Source organism: Cyprinodon variegatus, unplaced genomic scaffold (assembly GCF_000732505.1).
Source record: "Cyprinodon variegatus isolate N-32 unplaced genomic scaffold, C_variegatus-1.0 Scaffold1391, whole genome shotgun sequence".
Classification (NCBI taxonomy): Eukaryota; Metazoa; Chordata; class Actinopteri; order Cyprinodontiformes; family Cyprinodontidae; genus Cyprinodon; species Cyprinodon variegatus.
In genome coordinates, this window is record NW_015151844.1 from 34949 (window position 1) to 60659 (window position 25711).

General features: G+C 36.7%; 1 protein-coding gene across 1 annotated transcript; it reads left to right on the top strand.

Annotated features, from left to right (window-relative positions):
* Nucleotides 1–443: 443 nt before the first annotated feature.
* On the top strand, nt 444–21407 carry LOC107103192 (nuclear receptor ROR-beta-like). Its single transcript, XM_015402756.1, has 10 exons — nt 444–845; nt 13029–13114; nt 13200–13341; nt 13548–14054; nt 14824–14945; nt 15856–15988; nt 16538–16645; nt 17682–17792; nt 18324–18436; nt 19363–21407. The coding sequence occupies exons 1-10, from the start codon at nt 839–841 to the stop codon at nt 19522–19524; spliced, it is 1491 nt and encodes a 496-aa protein (XP_015258242.1). The 5' UTR covers nt 444–838; the 3' UTR covers nt 19525–21407.
* Nucleotides 21408–25711: the final 4304 nt, after the last annotated feature.

Here is a 25711-nt window from a genome sequence, read left to right on the forward strand (position 1 = left end):
CTTTCCCAGTTCAAGGTTCCATGATAAACCCTTTCTTTGTTCATTCAAAAGCAACAATATATCTCTGAGATGAGAAGAAACAGCAGCAGGTTGTTTGCAGAGACAGGTATCATTAAGTCAATTCAACAGGACCAGTCTGGTAGCTTTTGCTACCAGATTGTTTTGTTTTCGTTTTCTTTCTTTTTTTCTTTTGTAACACTGACATCACGCCTTAAGAAAAGTATGATATTACCAAACTTCTGATGCACAAATAAAACTGTTTTGGGAAACATAATGCCATTGAAAGTATTGTCACATTATTTTCCTGAAAGAAAAAGGAAAGAGGTGCAGACTTTATTAATCATTTGCCAGGCCACCTTAAAACGCGCTGCCGAGTGCGCGTCCCCGCGCCTGTTGCGGGAGGAGCTGTCGGCGGTGAGATCATGTGAGAGTCCACGCTTGGAGAAAGTAGGTTAGCAGGGTAGACTGAGAGGAAAGCAGGCGGATAGAGAGGGAGGGGGGATCCAAACATCGCTCCTTCATCGTTAGGATCCGATCTGTCAAAAAAAAAAAAAAAGTTGAAGCGAAGCTGCTCCTCGGTGCGCACAGACGGCTACAATGAGATCAGAAGCGATTTTCTTCACTCTTTTATTTTGCTCGAACTTGATCGAGCGATAATTGAAAGGAGTTTTCCCATTTTCTATCTTTGTGTGTTTTTCCTCAGCGCATTTGGGACTAAGTTAATATTTATAGAGCCAGTTCAGCCAGGCTCCAGCGCTTTTATTCACACTGTTTTCCATCACTGAATTCATGAAGCCGAGTCTTCAACGCCCTGTTCAGAATTAAAGAAAACATCAACATGAGAGGTAAGATGTTTTTTTTTTATTGGTAATAGTGTGTGAAAGCATATCAGTGCTTGTGTAGCTGTATTGGATCATAGTGATGTCGGTTTCGGGTTGAATTTGCTGCCACATGTGTGCGCACAGGGATTCTACAGAGCTCTCCTCCCAGTGCGCACTAATCCCTCTTGGCTGGATTATGGCCGCGCAGAACTGGAGGCGGCGCTCTGTTAAGACACCAAAATTCACATCAAGTGTGATGATCAGGACCTGGATGTCTGGGGCTTAATTAGAAAAAAAGTAAATAAATGCTGATACATGAAAAAGCATAGGCCTATTATCTCTCTGAGGGATTCACAACAAGGAAGCTGTGCGCTTCTAGTGCGTAATGGTGGATTCTCTTATCCATGGAGGTGCCCTGCTTTCCAGTGATCCTTGATAAAAGGCATAACATTTATCACCTGAGACTTTTATGGATTTTTTCGGGAGATCCGTGTCACAAGTTATGCAATGAGGTGAGGGGAGGGGCTGGGGGAGACTATGTTGTGAACCAAAACTACAATTATGTAATCGACGATATAAGGTTTCTTATATTTTAAATCAAATCTCCTTTCCTGCCTTTAAAATTTGCATTTACTCATGCAGAGTATCAATATACACATAAGGAAGGGGCCTTACTGTCAGACTATATAATCTTTTACTTTTATGAAGCTGAATTATATAATTGTAGTTTGAATAACATGATAAGCATATTTGCAAAGTGTGTTTTTTTCACAGTGGATAATTACAACACAATTTGTGGTGTTGTTGTGGTGTGATAGCTGTGCCAGCATGGCCGACTGTGTGAGTTACGGGGGGAGATAGAAACCCGGCTGTTCCACTGACCTAGTTATGTCACACAGTATTATACAGCGCTTACAGCGGAGGGAGGGGAGGAGGCCTCCGAGAAGCTTCGTGACGGCAAAACGCACAGCGCTATGAGCGACTGCGCGATTTAATCCCAGAAAAGAGCCGCACTGCATTTTACGGAAGAGGATTAGGGCCACTGAAAAAAATGAAAAAGTTTACAGATTTTTACATTTTATTTCAGTATAATATGAGAAAAAAAGCCAGAATTCTGAGTTTAATCTCAGATTTCTGACTTTAATCTCAGATTTCTGACTTTGATCTCAGATCTGTGACTTTTTTCTCATAATTCTGACTTAAATCTCAGAATTCTAAATGAATTCTGAAAGCTGACAAACATCTTAGCATCAAGCTGTAGCCATGTCTGTTTTAGAGACTAAACCAGCTCTCTTGTTTTATTCACCTTCTGCTCTTCCATTAATGAAATAGCATCACCAGGGACCCCTTGGGCACGTAAAAATTCACCTAATTCCGTCATTTTCCACCACTGTGTCACTGGCCTTCTCAAATAACTCACATATTTGTCAGTGAAGCTGAGTTCTTCCACTTCTGTTCCTTCATGGTGCCCATCTATATTAAAATCATGAGATTAAAGTCAGAATTCTGAGATTAAAGTCAGAATTCTGAGAAAAAGTCAGAATTCTGAGAAAAAGTCAGAATACTGAGAAAAAAAGTCAGAATTCTGATATTAAAGTCAGAATTCCCACTTTTTTTTTTTTTACCATATTAAACTGAAATAATATTTAAAAATCTGTTAACTTTTTTTTTTCCAGTAGCCCTAATTCTCTTCCGTAGCATTTTGGGGCAGTGAATTACAATTAGATAAAACATCACTTGCGTCAGCTGTGTAGTTGCTGCCAGAGGCGGTCCAAGGCTGTATGGGGCGTCAGTGTAAAAAGCCCTAAAAAGACATATGGTAAGATTGTGATTGTAAATCAAAATAAGAGGAAACTGATTTATTGAAAATAAAATAGAACTTCAGTGACCCAATTTACCCCTGATTCACTGATCTAAATGAGTGTCTACTAAAGTTGGTATCGTTTTTTTCAATGGGGTTTTGAAATGATTTGAAATGTTTTTATTCAAGTTTTTTTTTTTTTTTTTTACAGTGTCCTTTCTGGCAATGTGGCAATAAGAATAATTGTCTTGACCAAAAAGGGCCCAACAGAATTTGCTTTCACAAGTGGAGCAGTAGGGCTATCGCCATACTGTTCCGCTTGATTTATACATATAAATGGCTTTATTATAATTATTCAGGGAGTATTACAGATTATGTGGACACTGCAATGTAAGTAGAATAGGAAAGGAAAAACAGGAAAAAGGAGAAAAGATTAAAGAAAGAGGAGATAAAAGGGAGACAACAATAAAACGTCTTCAGTCTGCTTCCTCACCTGCAAAGAGATATTTAAAAACCACAGATATATTTTTGGTTATACAGTGAATACCAAAAATTTTAACAAGCATATTTTTACTTTATGAATCAGATGAGATTGAAAACTTTTAGATTAAAATATATTTATTGCTGTTATATCACTTTGTCAAGTTAATTAACCAGCTACACCTTTATACTGAGCTGACTAGTCTGGTTATTTTGTTGGTCAATAGTCAAAATGTAAGGGAGTCATCAATATGCATTATAGGCTTCTTCAAAACAACATTATATATATTGTATCACATTGTTATTTTGGAGTCAAATAACACCCGTAAACCTTGCCTTAACTACCAGAATAGTGTTGAAAATAAATACATATATTTTATATATAAATGGCTTCAAAATACAATCTTGTGTTAAACTTTTATGTATGTCTTTATTCCTGTATGGTGTTTTTTTTTAACCAGCTGGACCTTCTTTTAATCTTTCCAAAGGGATTTGTATGAGCTTTGTTGTTAGAGCTGGATTTCATAGCCAAATGTGCATTGATGTAAATTGGTACTTTTTTGTAAAACTCTACATGCAGCACCTGCCATAGCCCGCCTTTAAATAAAACCACTTCCATATCCTAGCCAGTTTTAGCCGACTGCTTTGCAACATTATGGCATTTTCTACTTTTTTTTTTTGGAAAGCTTTCTTAAAAAGACTATGCTATCTCTAACAGTCAGGAAATTGATTTTCTGCTCAAGAAAACAGAAGTGGGGGGGGTTAAACACAGAGAAACATTCGGGCCTCTGATGGAGGGCGGGTCCCTCTCTGGCAGGATATCCAAATGTAAACAAACTATAGTCCTTTCTTAGCTGGCCGGGCCAAAAAAATTTAGGGTTTTTTTTTCATCACGCAACCTTTTGTTTGCACTCTGTTAATACACGTCAGCATTTTCTACACTGGTCTGAGCACATATCTGGCAATGGGATCAAATTCTATAGACTTATCTTTGTGCTTTTGACATGCCGACATACTGTAAAGGCAATGATGTCTGGTATGACGCTTACTCTGCTCTGCCGTAGCAGGTAGCTAAATATCTATAGTCTTCCACAAGATGTTTAACAGCCCAGTAAAACATCCTAGGGCTGGTGTCACAGACAGCCAGACACCCTGCATGAGAGGCCAGTAAAGAGCTCCTCTCTGTTCCAGTCCCCCCTCTGTGGGCCCCAGCTTAGCCTCCACTGGTATTTGCATCTTTTAAAATAGAGAGAGTCCACAGAACACACCAACAATGAATGACCAACCTTTACACATTCTGCACATTAAGCATCCTTTAGATTGAGATCCTTTTTCTATACTTTTGAATAGAAAATGTTAGAGATGTAAGAATATTACCAGCAAGGATGTAAAAATAAATGCATACATAGCCACACATTTTAGAAATATGGAGCTTCAAATCTATGACATAACTTTAATGGAGCAACTAGTATTTCTAATCCTATTGTTACTTGCAATATTTGTGTTGTGCATTGTGAAATGAATACTATTTAAGTTTGCCTCAACAGGTTGTGGTGATTATAAAACTTAGGTGTGAACTTTGTATAGCTGCAGGTTGTCAAGTCATGTTGCTAGGTGTATGGCTTTATTAGAAATCACCATTCTCTTGACACACTGACACACTAAGTGCCACACCTGCCATGGGGCATGTTGGATGTTTATGACCTGCTCGTTGCTCGTTGGATAAGGAGAAGCAAGTTGTTGGAAGCTCAAAGTCAGTGATTTTCCTTCTTCCTACAGCCTGCCCCACCCTCTGCTGAATTACTTCTTTGTAGAGATAACAACATTGCACATTTAGCTGGCTGATAAATGCTCAGAGGCCAACGTGTTTGTCCTGTCGGTTAAAGTTGCTCTGTTTGCTTTGCATAAAGGTTTGCAGCCATGATGGCTCAAAACACTTTTTTTACCCATTAAGATCTGTACTTGCTCTTATTTTTCCATGATCAGTTTAAGAAGATGTCTTTTTATATTTTGTGACAAATCTAAACCCCTTCGGACCTGATGCATTGTGTTTTTAGAAACAAACAGCCGAGCTGGTATTGATCTCTCTGGAATGCTTAGTGTCCCAAGAGGGCGAAAGGTTAAAAACACCCCATGCAGGTCAACAGGGATACTCGGGGTTAAAGTTAATTACTTCCCTTGTTTTTTTTCTCAGCCATTATTGACAGCCCTCATTATGTATTACTCATCCTACTTTGAGATTATTTAGCAAATTGATAAAACAATTCATATTCTAACGTATGTATTTAGGTAAATATAAAAAAAAAAAACGGTCCAAATGGTTGTCCTTTTTCCCAACCTCTTTGTAAAATATTTACTTGTTTAAAGGTTTAATAGCATTGATCTACCTTTTCTGAGTTATAGTAAAGTAAGTCACATTAAACATACGTCAGAGATCCATTTATCAATAGAAAAACTAACTGAAGTCTGACAGGAGAGTGTTGACTCAGTGTTTTACCATCAGATTAGCTAAGTGTGAACAAAGATGGTTCAGTCTTACAGTCCTAGCTGGACATTAATAAGGTCTTACCATGGTTTTCATCTGAACGGATGTCTTGAAATCCCTTTATTGGTTAAGGATATCAAAAAACAACCAAAAAACAAAACAAAAAGCTCAAAACAATCTGAGGTATTTTGGTGTGTACGATATAAACACAACTGATTTAAAAAATATATTTTTTATGACAATTTTTAAAAGATTAAAGCTGAAGAGTATCTCACTTTTGGTATATTTTTAGTTGCATGCATAAAATAAACCAATGAGGATGGGGGGCACCAGAATTAACTCTAAGCTGAAGGCCCACATGCTTCTAAATCTGGCCTTGACGGCAGTGGGTGAGTTTATATCTTTAATAAGAGCAGCTTGTTAGATGAAGGTTGGTGCAAACATGCCTGCCAGAGTTTACTTCAGGATATAGCTTTGAAATACTTAAAGAAGCAATTTATTGTTAGTTTTTTTTTTTTCTTTTTTACATATTTACATTGAAAGTTTAAGCGCTGGTTAGCAATAAAATATGAATTTACACCAGGAAATATAAAGCTTTTAATAAGAGTAACAAAGAAGAAAACTGCTAAATCTACTTTTTGTGGCTCAATAATCTAGCAAATCAGCTTAGGTTAGCTAATAATAATAAATGATGAGCGGCATAGATTTGGTGACATTCAAGTAGTGGTTGCATTAGAACTGAATAGTTATACAAAATTATAGATAAATTATAGATATGTCTGCCTATTTATTTATTTTTTGTGTGTGTAAGTAACGAAGTGGCGAAGCAGCACTTCTAAAGTAAACAGGATTTGAATATCCAGCAAATTGAACACATCAGTCTGGCCAACCTATTTACATAACAGCTTGGCTTCAAATGATCACTGAAGATCTCAGACAAAGATCCCCTGATCATTCCGGTTTGTCCGGTCCTCTTCAGAAACTGCTCCCACCGGTTTTTGTTGCTACATCTTTGTCAGATCTATGAAGCTTTTGTATATAATGCTTAAATGTGTTGCTTCGGTCCTACATACAGAACAAGTATAAATATTTGAAATAGTAGCATTATCAAAACCAGGCATATAAGTAAAGAAAATCAAGAAAGAATCCTAAAAAAAAACCAGATACTCTTCACCTCATTAGATGTCTCCATAGGCATGTAGTGTAAAAACTTTTCTTTTAAAAGTTGTAGTAAAGTCATAATAACATTTCAAATTATTCTGGCTTAAACATGTATATAAATGTACTCTTTATCAAACCATATTGTCCCAAAAATTAGAAAAATTGTATTTAAAAATATAAACCTGTGGGTTTTTTCTCGTTATTTTATGCAGGCCAGTTAGTTATACGTCAGCTTGTACACCTAAATTCGGTCAATCATATATCGACGGTCATCTGTCAATCAAATGTTTTCGGTTATAGCATCTTGATTCATATGTCACAGCTAATATAAGTAAAGGTTGAATAAGAAATAAGAATAATTTACTGTACCGTTGAGTTCCGTCCCAGTGTTCACGGGGATGGACAGCTTTGTCTTCAGCAGGCGTAGAGCTAACAGAACTGGCAGCGTTGTGAGGCAAGGGCTCAAACATGTCCGGCTGGAAGTCTTCTACACCAAACCAAGCTTCTGCCGCCCTGGTGTCCTCTTCCACAACATCTTCATCTCCGCTTTCCTCCTCTAAATAAAAAAAGTATGACGGTGGAGACTCATCCACGACCTCTGACGAAAACTCTCCTCCTCTTGCATGTTTCCGCTGTCCATAGCATTCCTTGACAGTGTCGTTTCTAAGTGCTACTTGGTCCCAATTGTAATTTCCCATTGGGAACCTACTAGCAATAAGTTGCTAACTGTTTAGCAAGAGGCCTCCGAGACACCGGCCACAGTCAAACATGCTTGCAAACCTTCCGCCACAACAATCCCGCCCTCTAGGTAATCGACCAATCACATTCACTTTATTCACTTGTGTAAAGTCGGGCACCACTCGGGAGAATTCAGAACTGCAACCATTGGATCAGCCGGTTCCTTACGACTTTAAGAGGATAGATGATAATAGTGTATAATTTACAACAAAAGAGCAAAACTAATAAAAAAAAACAACCACTTTATATTGTTATACCACATCTATAAACTTTTTATATTGTTTTTTCCTGAAAAGTCTTGTCTCGGCTTGTAGCATTAAGGAAACTTATCTCTGACTGTGCCTGTATATCAAGTATCCATGAGGGCTGTGCGGTAGGAAAGTATGTGTAGAGTGTATGGGTTGGTTGGATGTTTGACTGGGCATCTGTGTTTCTGACTCTCGGCACGCCACAAGAATAGAATAAGCAGAAGCTCAATGTCAAAGGAGAAGGGAGAGGGGTGGGAAGCAGACGGTCAAGTTCAAGGTTTGAGCAGAGTGAGTGTACAGCACAGCCCGTACCATGACAGTCGAACCACATGTGGGATCATGTTACCGACACCCGACAGTGAAGATATGCTACAGGACAGTAAAGCTATACTTTGTGCACTAACTTGTATTTTCACTAAGCTTGGTATTATACAACAGTACACTTTCTGTAAGCAGTTATATGTTTTTTTGTTTTTTTTTTGCCCCGCTCCACCTTAAAACTGGTTTGGACAGAATGCTGGTTTGCCTCCCTCCCAGCCTGCAGTGGGAAAGTGTGTCAGTGGGACAGAACATCCACATGGGCTGACAGGCTCCTGCTCCAGATTGACAGATGACTCCACCATTGCTGAGGCAGCAGGCAGCACTGTGCAGCCAGTGGGGAGCGAGGAGTCTGGGGAGGGCGGGGCGACGGTGCTGCTGGAGTGATCTTGCTCAATGAGCATTTGCAAAGAATGCTCCCCGGCAAGAGTTATATAATCAAAAGGCAAGGGAGGGGCAGAGAGCCCAAGGAGGAGGGTGATGTTTTTCCATTGCATGCCTGCAGCTGCCCTCATCAGTTGGTGTATTTTAGTCAACAGCTTTAGCAAAGAAGCAGATGAGCATTTTTTGTTTTGTTTGGGTTTTTTTCAGCACAGACGAGAAAGTGGAAAGTTCTATTTTCCAGAACTAAAGACTCTAACAGTAGCTTCTGAAATCCCTTAACAGATTTCCATAAACATTCAGATCGCCCCGGACAGCACAGCCAAGGCACTGACTGTGTCTTGAAGTAGTTGAAGCTAATGCAGGGGGAAAAAAAGGCTTCTTTGTGTATGTGTCATATGTGCAACTGTCATGTGGTGTCCTATGCTGTGTCCTGTTTTATCAGGCCTGCTTTTACCTTTCTTTTCAAGCATTCATGATGTTCTGTAGTTTTTTTAAATGTTAAGATTATTTTAGGGGTTATACCTTCAAGCTTTAGGGAAAGGACTATAGGCTTATTTGAATATTTCCAATTGATACATGATTTAACTCAATAGTGGCATGCTGTCTTTACCAACATTGTCTTTTTTATTGTACAGTATTTCTTGATTTCAAATTTGAAAGTATTAAAAGGATACCAGGCGACACACATGCACTAGGTGACAGAAAGCATCTGATGTTTTTAACCTACAAAGGAAAAGCAGAGCTGTGTGACTACAATAATGCTTAGCATATCACTCTGCATCAACAGCTTACTTTAATATTGATAACAGGCTGGCACTTTCTGAACGCTCATGCGTAGAGTCAAGGAAAACACAACTAAGGCAAAGATTTGATGGTTTTAATGTTTACTGTTTTCTCCTAAACACCAACTACATTACAACCATATATGTACATCATGCTTCAAAACATAGATTTTCAATAAAACCAGAATATTATTGTCATATTATATGTGCTTATGCATTGTATTTGGAAAACCTGCACATTTAAAAGTGCTTTTTTGAGGTGGTTTTTAAAGCAGTATATGTATGCCACTTTTGAAAGATGCATAAACCACATTTAGCTCTTGCTGTCATGCCCAAAAAAAAAAACATGTGGTTGTTATCACAATGAATCTATTTTAAAATTTCACAACAGTGACCCAATGATGATGGTGCACAATCTCCCTCTACACTCTGCTCAGCATGCATGGTGTTTGAAACTGAAAGTAAATATGATGACATGACCCACTTTCAAATAAAAGCATCTTATGATTATCCTCTTGTTTAGGGGCACTCAGCGAGCAATCATATTTTGCTGCCAGTTATTCGGTTGGTTCTAAACAAACAAAAAAACATGTTAAATTTCACGATACAGATGCATCATTCAAGAAAGATGTATTTCAGTAACAAAACCTACATTTTTTTTAATCATTTCAACACACCAGCATATGTGCCAAGTCAGTTTACTCTGTGACAGCAGCTTTACATTTTACTACATTAAAAGGGTTTTCATTTTTTACTGTTAAAAATAATTTCAATAAGATGTCAGATACACTTTTGTCTCGCTGTTTGGAACAGAAAAGAATGCCCCCCTGAAATTCTAGTTGCACACTGAAAACAATTGTGCTTAAAGATCTGCATAAATCTACTTATCAGAATCTAAATACAAAATGAATGAGTGCTTTAAATAAGGTTAATACAACTGCACTGTTATTTTGCTGGGATTAAGAAAGTTATTTTGTGTTTATCTTGGTTTTAATAATTCATATCATGAAAATCTCATATGTGCCTGAAATTGAACCGAGAGATTAGTTATTCATTTATTTCTCCATATGGTGTTAAATGCAGCAAAGCTTTATTAAAATAGATCAAAATTGACATGAATAAAAAAGGAAAATGTCTTTCAAGAGCAAAAGAAGGCTCCTCAGCAATAAAGTAAGTACTAATTTTCTTTAGCAGGGAGTTTGCAACCAGGTAGTTTTAAACCTTCAGTCACTTCTGTTAATGAGGCATGTTTCAGGCTCCTAGACTCATAAACTGGAAGTCTAAACCTTTTAATGGTGTCAGTCGAGCTCCTGGAGAGGAGTGGCAGGGTTATATAACAGCTCACATAACGAAACCTGAAGCCTTTATAGCTGTCCGCCATAATGTCATGATCACACTTCTAAAGTTTGCTGGATCTTATATCCCTTTGGAGTTTTCAGTAAAATTTCTATTTGGGCTTTTCTCCATGGATGATATGAAACCTTTCAGACTATTAGTGAGGGGATTTAGAGGCTGGCAAACACTATTAGTTTTAAGAGCTTCAGCTGTAGAGCTGCTATTGTAGGAAAATGTGACCGCCATGTTTAATTCTCAAATATATTTAGGTTAGGGGCGAGATTCAGAAAAACATTCAGATATGGCAATATGTAGGTTTTTTTTTCCAGGATGTTTTTGAATTTTCATTTATGACAAGATTTAGTTTCCCTTTTGGGATTTACAAAATATATTTGATTTGAATTGAAGAAAATTCAGTTAATCCATAAATGAGTTATTTAACCTATTAATGCAATAATAAACCAGCAAGAGATCAGAATCTGCCAATTTTTTATTGACTGACTTTGATTGCTAATCGGCAGGTCAAATACCCCCATTCATTGAATGTATAAAAATAAGAGCTTTAATTTTTTTCTACCTACAGAACAGATTTTCAATGTGTTCTTTTTGTTTCGTTAAAAAAAATGATATAGTTCTTAAGAGTTAAGGCTGATTCTTATAATAACTCACATTAAAGGACCTGTCACATATATTTTTCAACAGTTCAAACTCAAAGAGTTTGAACTGTTTTGTATTTTAGAAAAAAAACTAAATAGCGCATCTCTTTACTTGCCAGCTAGAGTTGTATCTAGGTGGGGTACGTGTGAACCAAGTTTTGGCAAGTTTTATTCACTGGTCCACCTTATAAAGAGTTTCTTGGCCAATGTAACTTTACTTTTTGTTACTTTCCACATGCTCTTAACTTTGGTGGAACATCCAGATTGACCTGGTATCACTGCAACAAAAACATCTGTAGGATCTTTTTCCACTGTTTTCAGTGCGCTGTGATGAAATCAGTAATCTTCCATAACATAGCTTTTGCTCGCCTTGCCTCCTGAACGTTCCTCTTCAGTCACATTTCTGGTTGCTAGAAAGTCTCCTCTGCCGTAAATCTTTACTGTGAAGTTTATGAGAGAACAGACCCTTCAGGACACATTTAGAACATGCTGTCCTCCCATTTTCCTGAACATGCTTGCTGTCAAAATAGTTAAAGTGTGCAGAAAATAACAGAATCCATTATGATGACTAAGTTCAAACTGTGGAGAGCATTTTAACGTATTATATAGCTCCAGAGTCAAAACAGAATGTAAAATATTTTTCAAAAGTATGTGTGATGCATAATATATTACTATTTGGTTACAATAAGGGAACATTAGAGATTATTTGACATACTATTAACACCCAAAAACACTGGATATAACTAATGAGATGGGGTTTTTCTATTTAATTTTCTATAGTAAATGCAGAGTTCAGAGATTTGCCAAAGGATACTGATCAGCCTTTAGGCTTTTAGAGTTTGAGATCTGTGACTTAGCAGTTCGATTTGTAAAAACCTCTCATCTGCTCAAACACAAAATACTAAAATCTTTTGAAACAGAAAATTGGGAAACAATAAACACAGGCCATCTGAAAGATTATTCAATCTTCATTTTAAATATTTTGCATTAAACTGTATTATCTATCACAATACCTCACTCTATTTGTTGAAGAAATTAGCTCTGGAACCAAACTGTGGTGGAAATGTATCTTTATAGAGGAAGTCTGCTCAGACAGAGGCAGACTCAGGGTTGGCGGTTTTCTGCCCCACTGAGTGCAAAATCAAACCAAACACACCCTCATATGGAGCTCTTTGTTTTTGTCTAAAGAAGAAGTGCACCAATCAGGATTTTTAGTGGATGTCATTGACTTACTTGTGTGTCTAGCCATTTCTTTAGCCTTCACTTTAGCACAGGGGTCTTCAACGTTTTCCAGGCCAAGGACCCTCAAACTGATGGTGAAATGGAGCAGGGACCCCCTAAATATATATATTGTATGAAATTGTGTTATATCAAACTGATCCTATAGTCACTCTATTACAGATGGAGTAATGTAATGGGATTATAATAAGCATTTCTGATTCAGATTCCTGGTTGATGGGACAGGTGTTGTGAATGAAACAGTGCCCCCTGTTGAAGACCTCAGCTTTAGCACATAAATCAGTAATTATGTATCAGTTTACAAAATGAACATGAGGATGGTTTAGATTCTATAGGTTTAAATCATATTTTTTGTGCATTTGACTGAAAATCAAATCATGTTTTTTTAGCATGCTAGTCATTGATCAGAATAGATCACGGAATCCAATATCTGGCTGATTGATGCAGCTAAAACAGTCTGAATTGAAGTTTTGTACCACTCATGTCTTTGCTATATTTGTACCTACTGATCATAGCTACACGTAGAGTTTTCTGTGTGTAAGTTTTCTAATCTGTCATTGGTTTTGTTTTGACCCCACAGCTCAAATCGAGATAATCCCCTGTAAGATCTGTGGGGACAAGTCCTCAGGGATCCACTATGGAGTCATCACCTGTGAAGGCTGCAAGGTAAGGGACAAGGAGTGAAAGATCATGCTTACCCAGCCTCAAATGTGCAGATATGATATTCATTTAATTTCTTTTATGCATCTAGGGTTTCTTCCGTCGTAGCCAGCAGAACAATGCGATGTACTCTTGTTCCCGACAGAGGAACTGTATGATTGACCGAACAAACCGCAATCGCTGCCAGCATTGCCGTCTACAGAAGTGTCTGGCTTTGGGCATGAGCCGAGATGGTAAATATTCATTAAAAGAGCAACAACGAAAAAATCTTTGCATTACACTGTATAAAAGGGGTGTCTAAAATCTAGAGAAAAAAGTTAAATGCCAGGGAAAAGCTATTCACTAACTAAGTGAAATTATTCATGCAGTTTTAATTTTTTTTATTTTGTAAAAACCAAATAATTTGCTTTGTGTAGTGAAAGGTAATTTCTCCCCACAGCTGTGAAATTTGGCCGCATGTCAAAGAAGCAACGCGACAGCCTCTACGCCGAGGTCCAAAAACATCAGAAGTCTCAAGAATGTGTGGGCTCCAGTGGACCCACTGTGCTGTCTCTACCCAGGGAGGATGGAGGCTGTGGCAGCGGGGCGGACGACGGTGAAGAGGGCTTGAGCCAAACCTACAGCAGTGTAGGTTCCACCTCAACCCTTAGCGACCTGGACGACATCGCTGCGCTGCCCGATCTGTTCGACCTGCCGCTGACGCCTGAGGAGGCCAGCGAGTACTGCAGCCTGGAGCTGCTGGGAGGTGGAGGAACCAGCACCGGAAGCACATCCAACTCTTCATCCTCATCTTCTGCTTCCTTATCCAACCACAACTCCCCACAGCAGACCATAATGGACACAGGAGACAGCTGTGGGAGTCAGCTTCTGCTTACACACTCGCTTCTAGGACGCAGACACTCATCTTTGGACCATCTGCCTGAAGACTTCTCAATAACAGACCTTGGTGAGACTAAAAAGAAAAATATAACGACTAAGGATCAATTATTACTAAAGAAAAAAGGAACATCACAAACATTATATTAAAACTAAACTAGAAGATTGACCTTGGTTATTGAAATGTTGTCAAAGAAAAGCAGTTACTGGATGGATTTGAAAAAGGCTTATATTACTCACGTAGCTTGGCTCTTTTTCCTCTTTTAATTTTTTATGAAAGAGCTGAAGAAAAACTGAACTGATCAATTATTGCTAACATTCCTGCCAGTTTCATCATTTGATTTATTGGAACAATATTTTCCTTAACCTTGCATTTCTGCAAGGATAATTTACTGATAACCAAGGACAAGGATAGATCTCCTAGTTATGATGCAGAGGAGCAAGGGCAATGTTAGAACGGGGGCTAGACAGATAATTCTTTAATTCACAAACTGTTTAGAACAAAGGATTTATATTATCTATAGTAATAATATATATAAATATATTATTGATATCATATGTGTAATAATAGATTTCATGTTTATTATATCACAAAAGGAAACTTCTGTGGATAGTAAAGGGAGACATTTCAGATGAATTGTAACTAGTGGTGAAGGTAGAAAACATCTAAAAGCTAATGAGGTATGGGTGAAAATGCTCTGGCACCGGTTTATTTCTGAATAATAAATCAGCAATGCCTTTATTGTTTTTTCAAAGCATTAACTTACTCCAGTAGCCTCAAAAATGTTCTGAGCAAGACAAAACTGACTTTGGAGGTATGTTTTTGTTTGTTTGTATAGAGCACATCACTCAGAGTATTGTCAAGTCACACTTGGAAACATGTCAATACAGCGCCGAAGACATGAAGAGATTCACCTTGGTACATTACACACCCGAAGAAACACGAGGTTTTCAAAACAAGGTATGCAAAAAAAGCAATAAAACATGGTGTTTAAGGCAACATTTTACTATTGCTAAACACATCTTTTAAACAAAAGTTTACAAAAGAGTTGGGGGAGTGGTGGCCTAGTGGTTAGGGCATTGTGCTTGGAATCCAGACGTTATGAGTTCAAACCCCACTCCCACGGACTGCCACTCTGGGAGACCTTAACAAGACCCTTAACCCCACCCCTGCTCCCTGTGCGCTGCACAATGGCAGCCCACTGTTCCCAAAAGGGATGGGTTAAATGTTCATTTCATGGCTCTGTACTTGTGACAGAGTAATGACAATAAAAAGCTGGAGGAAAAAAAGATTTAGTGTCAAGTTTAAGTTGTATTTAATTATGAACTTTATATAATAAGTATTTCATTGATCTCCATGTAAATAAGAGTTTTATATGGTTTATAGCTCATATTGCTGAAAAACTGTGACATGGGATGTGATGTAATTTTACAGACTTATGTTCCAGCTGTACAGAATAATAGGAAAGTCATTAGACAGCAGTCTAAGCACAGAACCCTGAGTAATGCCACATTAAAAGTGTGTGTAAAGCCAAAGACTCTTATAAACTAATCATCTATAAAGTGAAACTATTAAACTACTACTAAGACTACTTAGGACTACTATTAAGACTAATAATGCAACATAAAATCCAGCTCTACAATTAGCCTAGCTGCTAAGTACACTATATAGGGAATATGTTCTGTACGCGCCTTGCAGTTTTTGAACGCCGCTAAAATTAGGTGTGATTTTATTCCCAAAGTTCGGACTCCAGCTTTTATAATAGTTAAGGTATTATTTCTAATAACAAAACAGAATGTCAGATGACATTTGTATCGACCTGTCATAAAATGTATCTTAACATAATTCTGTTTTTGTGGCCTTTTTTCAGTCAGCGGAGTGGATGTGGCAGCAGTGTGCACACCACATCACCAATGCCATCCAGTACGTGGTGGAGTTTGCCAAGCGCATCACAGGTTTCATGGACCTGTGCCAGAATGATCAGATTATATTACTAAAAGCAGGTCAGTGTGAATTCCAAAATAAAAAAAAAATACAAAATAAAATACTCTATTAGCTCGTTTTTCTCTGTAAAGATTAGTTATTTTAAAGTCCTCAAAGTTTTAATCTTGCTAACTGAATTTCCTTCCTTCTTGTTCTTTGTCTCCAACCTTCTACCTCTGCCTGTTAATTTATATAATTTTTTTTTTACGTTCAAAATATTTATGCCACCCTGCTCTAAACACTGGGGAGAAATAAAAAAATTCTGCAAAAAATTATATTTACAATTACCTGCATATATTTAACAATGTTTTTACTTTTTGAAAAAAAATGAACCTTGTTGAATATTTGTACAATACTTAAAAATACTGTCCCATCAATTTGCTCTTGTATATACTGTGTCCTAATCTGACTCAAAATTGACAATTTGTTGTATGTTTTTGCATGTTTGGAGTATTTTTGCGCCTTTCCTCGTCCTGCATCTTCCTCTTCGTTCTCTTCCTCTTCTTCTACGTCGTCTCTCTCTCCATCTCTGCGTGTCTATTCCTCTGTTTCTGGCTACCTTTTTTTAGGTTGTCTGGAGGTCCTACTCATACGCATGTGCCGCGCCTTTAACAGCAACAACAGCACCATCTTCTTCAACGGAAAATTTGCCCCAGCTCAGTTCTTCAAAGCTCTCGGTGAGGATAAATTTGGGCAAAATTGTGTAAGCATTAAAACACTTGCATAGTTAATGCACATTCATACGCTGACGTTCTACATGTCTTGGGTAAGCTGATAGACTGCTTTCTATATACTAAAGAAAAGCTGAATCTACTAAGAAAGGTTTTTCAGGATAAGTGTGACACAGTTGCCAAGAAAAAGAAAAAAAAAAGTTGTTGTAACTGCTGAGCTATTTCTGGTTGACCTTTAAATTAGATCAAACCTGTAAGAGAAGCCAAATGTTTAGCCTGAGGTTCCACCTTTGGTATCAACAACTATATGATATCATATCGCCACCAAGTGGGAGAAATTGAAATTACTGTGCCCTTAATTTCATATAGAATACACTTTGCATTATCAAAGCCATTCCAAATAAAGAAATTTAAAAAACAATCCACTGGACTGTTTCCAAGTTTGAAGACATTTTGCTTCACATCCAGGAAGGTTTTTAATTCCAAATTTCAGGAATAGCGCTAAGTTCTAGGCTTTATACTCAACGCTATTCCTGACATTTTAAATTGAAAAAGGTTCCTGGATGTGAAGCAAAATGTCTTCAAACTTGGAAACAAAGTCCAGTGGATTGTTTTTTTATTTCTTTTTTTTTTGGGAATGACTATGACCTGGATGACCACCAGCATTATCAAAGCGTTATGCCATGTTATTAAAGGGCTATTATGCATTTGCACACAGACCCTGTAATGCAACAGGGAAGCTTAGCAAAACTATAAATAGGTTTCAATTTGGCAAAAGTCCTAATAAAATAGCCCAATGTTTGTGGTTATTACAAGGCACAATTTTAAAGAGTATTCACACTTTAATAGATACTGTTGGTGAGATTTACAAGAACCTTAGGTAAGCTGATAGAAGTTTATTTCCCTTTTGTTATAATTTGCAGACAAAGAGGCCTTATTCCTACACAGCAGATTATATTTTGGTTCTATCCTATAAAAAATAGACCAATCAGAGTATCTTATTTCGTAGTCATCTATCTGATGTACTGTGTTGTCTATGCAGGGTGTGATGATCTGGTGAATGCCGTGTTTGAGCTTGGAAAGGGACTTTGTCGTCTTCAGCTCTCAGATGAGGAGATGGCCCTGTTTAGCGCTGCTGTTCTTTTATCGCCTGGTAAGTTTTTTTGCTTCTCATTCTGTCATGCAAGCATTTATAAAGACCTGGAAGAGCAACCAAACAATTCTCAAATGTCTATGTTGCTGTTTAAGCTCTAGTAAGATTTAAAAAAGATGCCTTATGAATGATTGATTCTGTAAAAGCAAAACATTAATTCATGTTTATATTATAAGTTCACGTGCTGATTTTATTTTTAGTTTTAAAGGTTATTTTGCTAAGTCTTGCATTTTGTGTCATTGTTTCTATTGGGCAGCCTTTAACTTAATTACTGTTTGTTTAGACAAAGCAATGAATAGTATACACCAAAATCAGTTCCGTTACGGTTTACAAGTTGCTTTGCATAAATTATTAATTTGAACTTGCCATTGGGAGAGATATGTCATCATTTGAGTCATATAATAAGTTTTAAGTTTAATGCATGAAGCAGTTGTTAAGATATAAACTGCAGAGCGTGAACAATTTCAGATATAGTTTTAAATGTGAAATCATTACAAAGTTTGAGCTTTGTTTTAATCTATGCTTTTATAGATCGACCCTGGCTGTCAGATAGTCAGAATGTTCAGAAACTCCAAGAGAAAGCCTACCTGGCTCTGCAGCACAGTCTACAGAAGAGTGGAGCTTCTGAGGAGAAATTAGACAAGGTAAACAAAAGCCAATTTCTTCAATATTTTTCCACAGATAAAACACATTTCTTGGATCCGATTTTTTTTTTTGAATTGCCAGAAAACCTAACTTCAGAGTTAATAAGATACATTTCAAGTTTAAAATTTTTCATCTACACTTCATTTAACCAGGAGCGTCTCATTGAGATTGTAAAACCTCCTTTTTCAAGGGCGTCTTGGACAAGAGGCAGAAAAAGTTTTAGATATGAGCATATTATAGAGTCAAATGAATCAAGGTATGATAATATAGGTATTCTAATCATTTAAGCTTTCATTTAAAATGTACTTTATAAAGTATCATCAGCTTTATTTTATTCTAATCTCTTAAAAGCAGTTTAAAAAAATAAGTTTTTTTTCCTATACAGAAGCAATGCTGTAAAATTACATTTCTTGTTGTTCATGTTTCAGTTTCAAAACAAACGGATAGCAATATATGTAAAATTTAATATTTTTATATTAAGCAAAGGCAACCCAGCCCAGTTCAGATTGATATAAAGCAAAGAAGAGCAATTAAAAACACCTGATGAACACTGCAGTAAAACACAATTAGAGGAACTAACATTTGTGTAAACGAAAAGACTTCCCTTGATTGTAAAACAGAACATGAATTTTGATTGGATAAAACAAGACAGTAAGTAACAGAAACACAGAAAACACCTGTGCTGGCATATTATCAAAAAACAGAGGAACTAAATCGTATAACAAAAACTTTCCTCAATGCCTTACATGAAAATGACCAAGTAGAATTGTGTTTTATTGTGTTTAAACAAATTTTGTTGAAACACATTATTTTTGTTTATTTAAAGTTGTTAACGTAAAAAAAAAAAAAACTTAAAGAACCTTTTACGTAGCACTAAACTCATACATTTTCTCACCAAATGTGTCTTGCTTTCTGTCCCCCCCAGATGTTGTCGAAGCTGCCTGTAATGAAGTCCATCTGTAACCTCCACGTTGATAAACTGGAGTTTTTCCGTTTGGTGCACCCAGAGACTGCCTACAGTTTTCCACCTCTGTACCGGGAAGTTTTTGGTAGCGAAATGCCTCTGCCGGATTCCACCGACAGCTAAATACAGAGATAAAACTAGAGAGGATTCTAGAAATTAGAGGAGGCAAACGTGAGACAGAGAACAACAGAAACCAGCAGTTAAAGAGACAATCAAGGACTATAAATACTCAGTCTCCCTAAGTAGTCCTCCACTATCCCAGCAGGCAAAGCACCTTACACTACATACCATAGATACTTCTGCTCAACTGCAAATTGTAGCATTGTAAATCAGTGCTCGGGCATCTTATTAAAATCACAGCAGCCCACATGGCATGTTAAAAGCTCCAAGCTCTAAAATATATTAAAGTATGGATCCACTGGGGATCACCGAACTAGTTATGAATGTATCTCTTTTATTAGCACCAGTGCACAAATAAGAACCAAACAATGATGAATGTACAAACCTGCAAATCTAAAACAAAGTTTCTCACATAGAACTGGCAAGAAGTTGATGAATATTACTGCAGATGTTAGGCAAAAGCTCTCGATATTATACATCTCAGAGGGATGCACATGCATTTTCACGCACCCTTTCACTGATTCTCATTTAGGGACCAAGATCACAGATCAGAGCTTCCTCTGATATGCATAGAAACCAGTTGACTCAAACAAATTGACTCACTGTCTAGAGTCAAGACAGCAATCAGTTTAACTCACAGTAAGTAGTATTAGGTGCTGCCTTTTCGTGGGCTTTTGTAATGCAATGAAAAAAACCTCAGTCCCTCAAACCCCCTTCCTTGTAAATGCCACTTAGAGACAGGAAAAGATAAAACTATCTTTAATTTATATACACATTTATATATATATATAAAAAAAAAGATATTTTAAATAAGAATGTAAATAGATATCTATGTGAGTATATGGAAAGAGTAATGGACGGAGAAAAAGGAGTAAAGTGGACACGGAGGCACAACTGATGTTTGGACTCAGATCTTTTTTGTATATTTTATTTTTTTTTTCTGGATGAGTTTTCCTCTTTTGGCAGAATTCTCAGGTTTCCACTGCAGCAAACCCCTCTTGGCACAACAGCAAAGGGACAGCCAGTCTGCCAGTGAGGGGGTGGACACTTGTTGCAGATTTATCCTAGCAAGCAGGAGGCAGCAAACTTGCACACAGTAAAGAAAGACGAAGGAAAAGAAAGAACTGCTGACTCCCCCTCTCTGACAGAGACATGAGGACAAGCGCGGGCACTAAGCGACAGAGAGGGCAAGCCAAAAGATGACTTAATGGACTATATAATGACAGGGGGTAACACTGTCTGGTGTTTCTGACTGTCATTCAGTACGGCAGGAGTACATTGATGTAACTGTGTTTTGCTGAAAGTGTTTTTGTTAGCTCAAGGCTGGGTTTGCAATGGTCCATATGCATCATAAAAACCTCTCTGCTGGTTGGTGCAACTGTATTATTTTGTACATTTGGAGTTTCTCTCCTTTAGTCCTACACCCAACACTTTTCCAAATATCAAGCACTTATACTTTCCTCTTCCTCACTTGACACTAGTCCAAGGCCAGACAGAGCTACCAGCTGCCCCCCTGAGTTTTGCTTCCATGCCAGTAAGACTTCGGTTAGTCTGTTTTGTTATTATTATTTTTGTTCCATGTCTGAAACAAAATCAGCCATACCTGTTTACAGTTCATTCATGTACATAACACACTGTTAAGGTTATTATAATGTCTTACTACGGACGTGCTACTTGCTGCTCAGGGAGATAGCTGTAATCTCTTGTCCCTTTATTGCAAGTGTCATCTTTTTAGCCTTGTACTCCTCACATCTTTGCATCTAAGACCCATAACCATAATCACTGTGGACGTAAGCTCTATTTTTGTGAATGTTAACCACAGAAAGTGTCAAAGCCCCTCTTTGTTTGTCCTAATGTTGTAACCTTCAAGTTCAGATTCATAGAATAAAAAAAAAATCTGTTAGTGTTCGAAAGATATTTTATTTGGGTTTCTGTTTCTTTTGCTGTGATTTTCAGTCATTTGTCAGTCTTTTATCCACATTTTCTTCATGAGTCTCCACCTTTGGTCTTGTAAAGTCAGTGATTTTCTTTTTCTAATTAAAAATCTTTAGAAAAGGTGCAAACAAAAGAACAATAGTCTGACTCCCTTTCTTGTTTCCCTCTATGACAAAATGTACAACAGGTATATTACTAGTTCAAAAATAACAGTCACAAAGCTCAATATATATTGTTGTCCAATCGGATACACTATATGTGGTTTTGAGAATGTAATAAATTGTTTTTTTTTCCTTTGGATCTGTTTGTTTTCTTTATTCGGAACATAACCTTATCTTCTCGATAGATGTTTCCAAAGGTTTTAACTCTGAATCCATGATCTAGCATGTCCAATATAAATTTATAGCATGATAAGGGTAAGTAGGGGCCATTTAACAAATTAAAGACATTAAAAAATCATTTAACGTTTTAGTCAGGTGTTTGAGGCAACAATATCAACTGGGTTTCCCCCTAGATTTTTTCAATGCCTATCGGCCCTTAATAGCAATACAAACCCTGTAAACTGCAGGAAAAGTCACAATGAGGCCAACAGTTTAGCAACAAAGCTTTCTAGTTCAGACTGAGCAGCTATGTTTAATTTGTTAATTCTTGTAAATGGTGCTGCTGTATTGCCAGGTCCCTCTTGGAAAGATATTTTACAGTCATGGAGGTTTTATCTAAATGAATGAATGAATGAAAGACAAACTGAAATGCAAAAAAAGAAAAAAAATTAACATGCAAATAGAATTAGGGCTGCATGGGGATGTAGTTTGCAGCACTGTTACTTTGCACAAAATAGGTCCTAGGCTCAATTCCTGGGTCCTGGTTCTTTCTATTTGGACTTTGCATGTTCTCCCTTTGCATGTATGGTTTCTCCCCAGGTACTCTGGCTTTATCACACTGTCCAAAAACATGACTTTTAGGGTGACTGGCATGGATTGCTAGAGATAGGCATCAGCCTCACCACGACCCTGAGGGGTCAAGCAGGATAAAATGAATAAATAAGATATAATTATATATATATATAAGATATGTAAACCCTGTTTGAGCTCCTGAACAAACATTTTGTTGAGCAACACTTTCAGTCACTGAAATCAGGCATTTTCTGTAATGTTCAGTAAATCAGTAAATGCTGCTCTTAATGGGTATTTTGGTTCACTGTTCATGAGCAAGGTACTTTCATTTGTCTCGGTCAATTGGCTTTTTATAATTATGTGTCCAAACAAAAATTCAAAATCAATATTTTATTTTACTTACTCATTATTTACTCATACAATTTTATGTGTTATTACTTTTTTCCGTTTTTAATTACTACAGTGAATTTATAATTTTCTTAAATGGGAAAATTGTACACTCATAAATAAATTACCTTTTGAAAAAAGAAACAAAACCTATAAGCAGAAGGGTACATTTTTTATTAAGCCCAGATCTCCATATAAAAAAAAAAATTTATATTAAAAACATAAAAATACTAATAATTAAAAATATAAAAATACATGACCTTGACCTTTCTACTGAAAAAAAACATACATTTTTAACAATTTAAGATCTATTAAACCTATATTATGTTTGTTGTTATATAATACATATCTGATTTTATTTGATTTAAGGTTTTTGATATAGACAGGTTTGACTAGATGAGGCATTGTATCCGTCCGTTCTCTTCCATTTTTCTGAGACCTGGTTGAAGAGGTATGAGGCAAAGGAGAAGGGGGAGAGGGGATATGTAGTCCCTTTGGGTTATTCTGAATTTACCAGTGGACCCCCAGAAGGGCAATTCTTAATAAACATCCAAAAGGAAGGAGACTCCTTTCAATCTTAAGAGGCAGAAGTTCTAATCAGTGTTTCTCTGAAATGATGGTGCTCCTTACCCTAACCCATAATCCACCCTTAAGAATGAGTCAGGCCATCCCATAAAAATTGCTTGTATCTGCAATCTTGGTCTTTCAGCATGATCCATATCTCCTGACCTTAGGTGAAAGCAGGAATGTGGAAAGGCTGGTAAATCGAGAGCTTTCTTCACCACAGTAAATGGAGCAATACCTGGGAGAAGGCCCCCAGCTATCTGACCATCTCCCCTTCCATCCGACTATTACTCGTTAGCTTTAAAACAGCACAGGACATGTCACCTCTGATAATTCATGCCTTTTATTGGTCTTTTGTCAAATTATCTCTTAGAAGAAAAATGGCAAAAAAAAATCTATAGCAGCGTTAATACAGATTTCTAGTTGAAGTTATGCCCAGTATTTTTCCAAGGACTGTGCTATGTAAAAGAGAAAAACGTTAGCCTAAGATTCTTTTATAGAAGCGGCAGATCTGAACTAACAAGAAATCATAGAATAATTTTCTTTCATAGATCAAGGTACATGTCCCTGAACACTACCTCATTTTAAGGTTTCACTCTTGACTAAAGTATTTTGTTCTTTCTTTTTTTGCAGAAAATATAAGCAAGTTATGGGAGGCATTGCATTTGATATACAGAAAAAAGCTGAGTTTTTAAATCAACTGATCATTAATAAGAGCTGATCAAGCAATTATCTAACAGGTTCTGTTTATTTTTTTGATTTTATTGGTGCAGCTCTGGTAAAAAGGGTGTAGGCTGAAGAACTTGGCGGTGGTCTGGGGGCAGTAGGGCTGACCCAGGGTACTATTCCTGCAGTTACTGTCACTCCATTTCACTACACAGTCATGACATGCATTATAATTAGGACTGTGTTAAAAAATATATTTTTTTATTCTGAATCGATTCTCATATTAATTTGAAATGATCAATTCATATAACTAAAGATAGATTTTGATTTAAAAAAAAAAAAAGAAAACAGCAACCTCATTCACTGCCTTTACAGCCGCCATCAATGACCATAATTGTATTACGGTATTTAACTGTTGGATGTTAATATAACACGAGAATCAAATTGGATTGAAAATCTCTTCAAATTTTAAGATTTGAAATCAAATTGATTCTAAGAATTTGAATCGATTCCCAGCCCTAATTATATGCTAAGTAAATTTTGAATTCTTTGTAATTCTTCATCCTAAAAACTCCTGCTTTTCAGCAATAGTATATATTACTTTTAATTCAAAGTGTTCAAACTTCTTCCGTAATGGGCAAAATTTATCTAAACCATTCAGATGCAATAACTCCTTTTCTTATTAAAGATACAAAGTAGTTTTATAGTCAAAACTTGCCCTGTCATCAATTAAACATGCAATAATTTAATAAGACAAAGCAGAAAAGAATGAAGTATTGTGAGTCCAAAAAAGATATTAGATGTTTCTCTTAAAGAAAGAAAAGTGTGCAATTTCCCAATATTTTGAGGGAAATTGTTCAGTATCTTTTATTGGTTTAAGATTTTTAGTCTATTCTTATAACAAAAACACAATAAGAAGTTGTTGGATGTTTACTACCCCACTTACTTAAATAATAAAACTACATTGCTTATGATAGAATGGTATCTTGTTTTAAAGATTTAAAATTAAAGACCTTTTAAAATAATGATTGTTATTCTAAAAAAAATATATAAGCCCATTTGTTGGAGAGCCAAATTTGTATAAATTTATGAGTTTCAGTCAGGCGCTGTGTACAAACATTTTGAGGACTGCATACGGCCCCTGGACTGCACTTTGAGCACCCATGTTTCAATTCACAGCCGTAACTTTGTGAAGGACTGGTGTGGACATGTCCCCACCAATAATTTTAATTCATAGACTTTGGCAATACCTGGGACAAATTTCAAAATTTGATTTTGCTGCGTTTGAAGGATGATATTCTCTAATGTAGCCTAAAGGGAAAACATCCATCAATCTGTTAAAGATATTCTCTGTGTAGGCACCTTAATGCTCCAACTCTCCAGTTCTTTTCTCTGAAAAGAGATCACTCGGGACAAACTCTTTAAATAACACTTCATAACCTCTATGTATTAAATAACCAGGAGACATGACAACAGATTCTGATAGAAGTTGTAATCTTGCTCAGATCAGAGAAGTTGCTTAGAGTTTGCAGAAGATTAAAACATCAGTTCTGACACGTAACAGGTAGCCAATACCAAGGTGTAATAAACTCACACATCATCAGTGATAATTATCCTAACAAATCTATCCACATTTTTCTGGATGGATTGATTGATGGATGAATGAAACTGAAATTGTGTGCATACTAGTAATAATACTAGTATATTTATATTAATACTAATATAAATATCAGTGTATTTTGGTT

Bases quoted from the DNA above. Each gene is read 5' to 3' on its own strand.
- LOC107103192 (XM_015402756.1), top strand. The intron at 14,946-15,855 runs GTATGCAAAAAA...GCCTTTTTTCAG, and splicing joins CACGAGGTTTTCAAAACAAG to TCAGCGGAGTGGATGTGGCA. The intron at 16,646-17,681 runs GTGAGGATAAAT...TTGTCTATGCAG, and splicing joins TCAGTTCTTCAAAGCTCTCG to GGTGTGATGATCTGGTGAAT.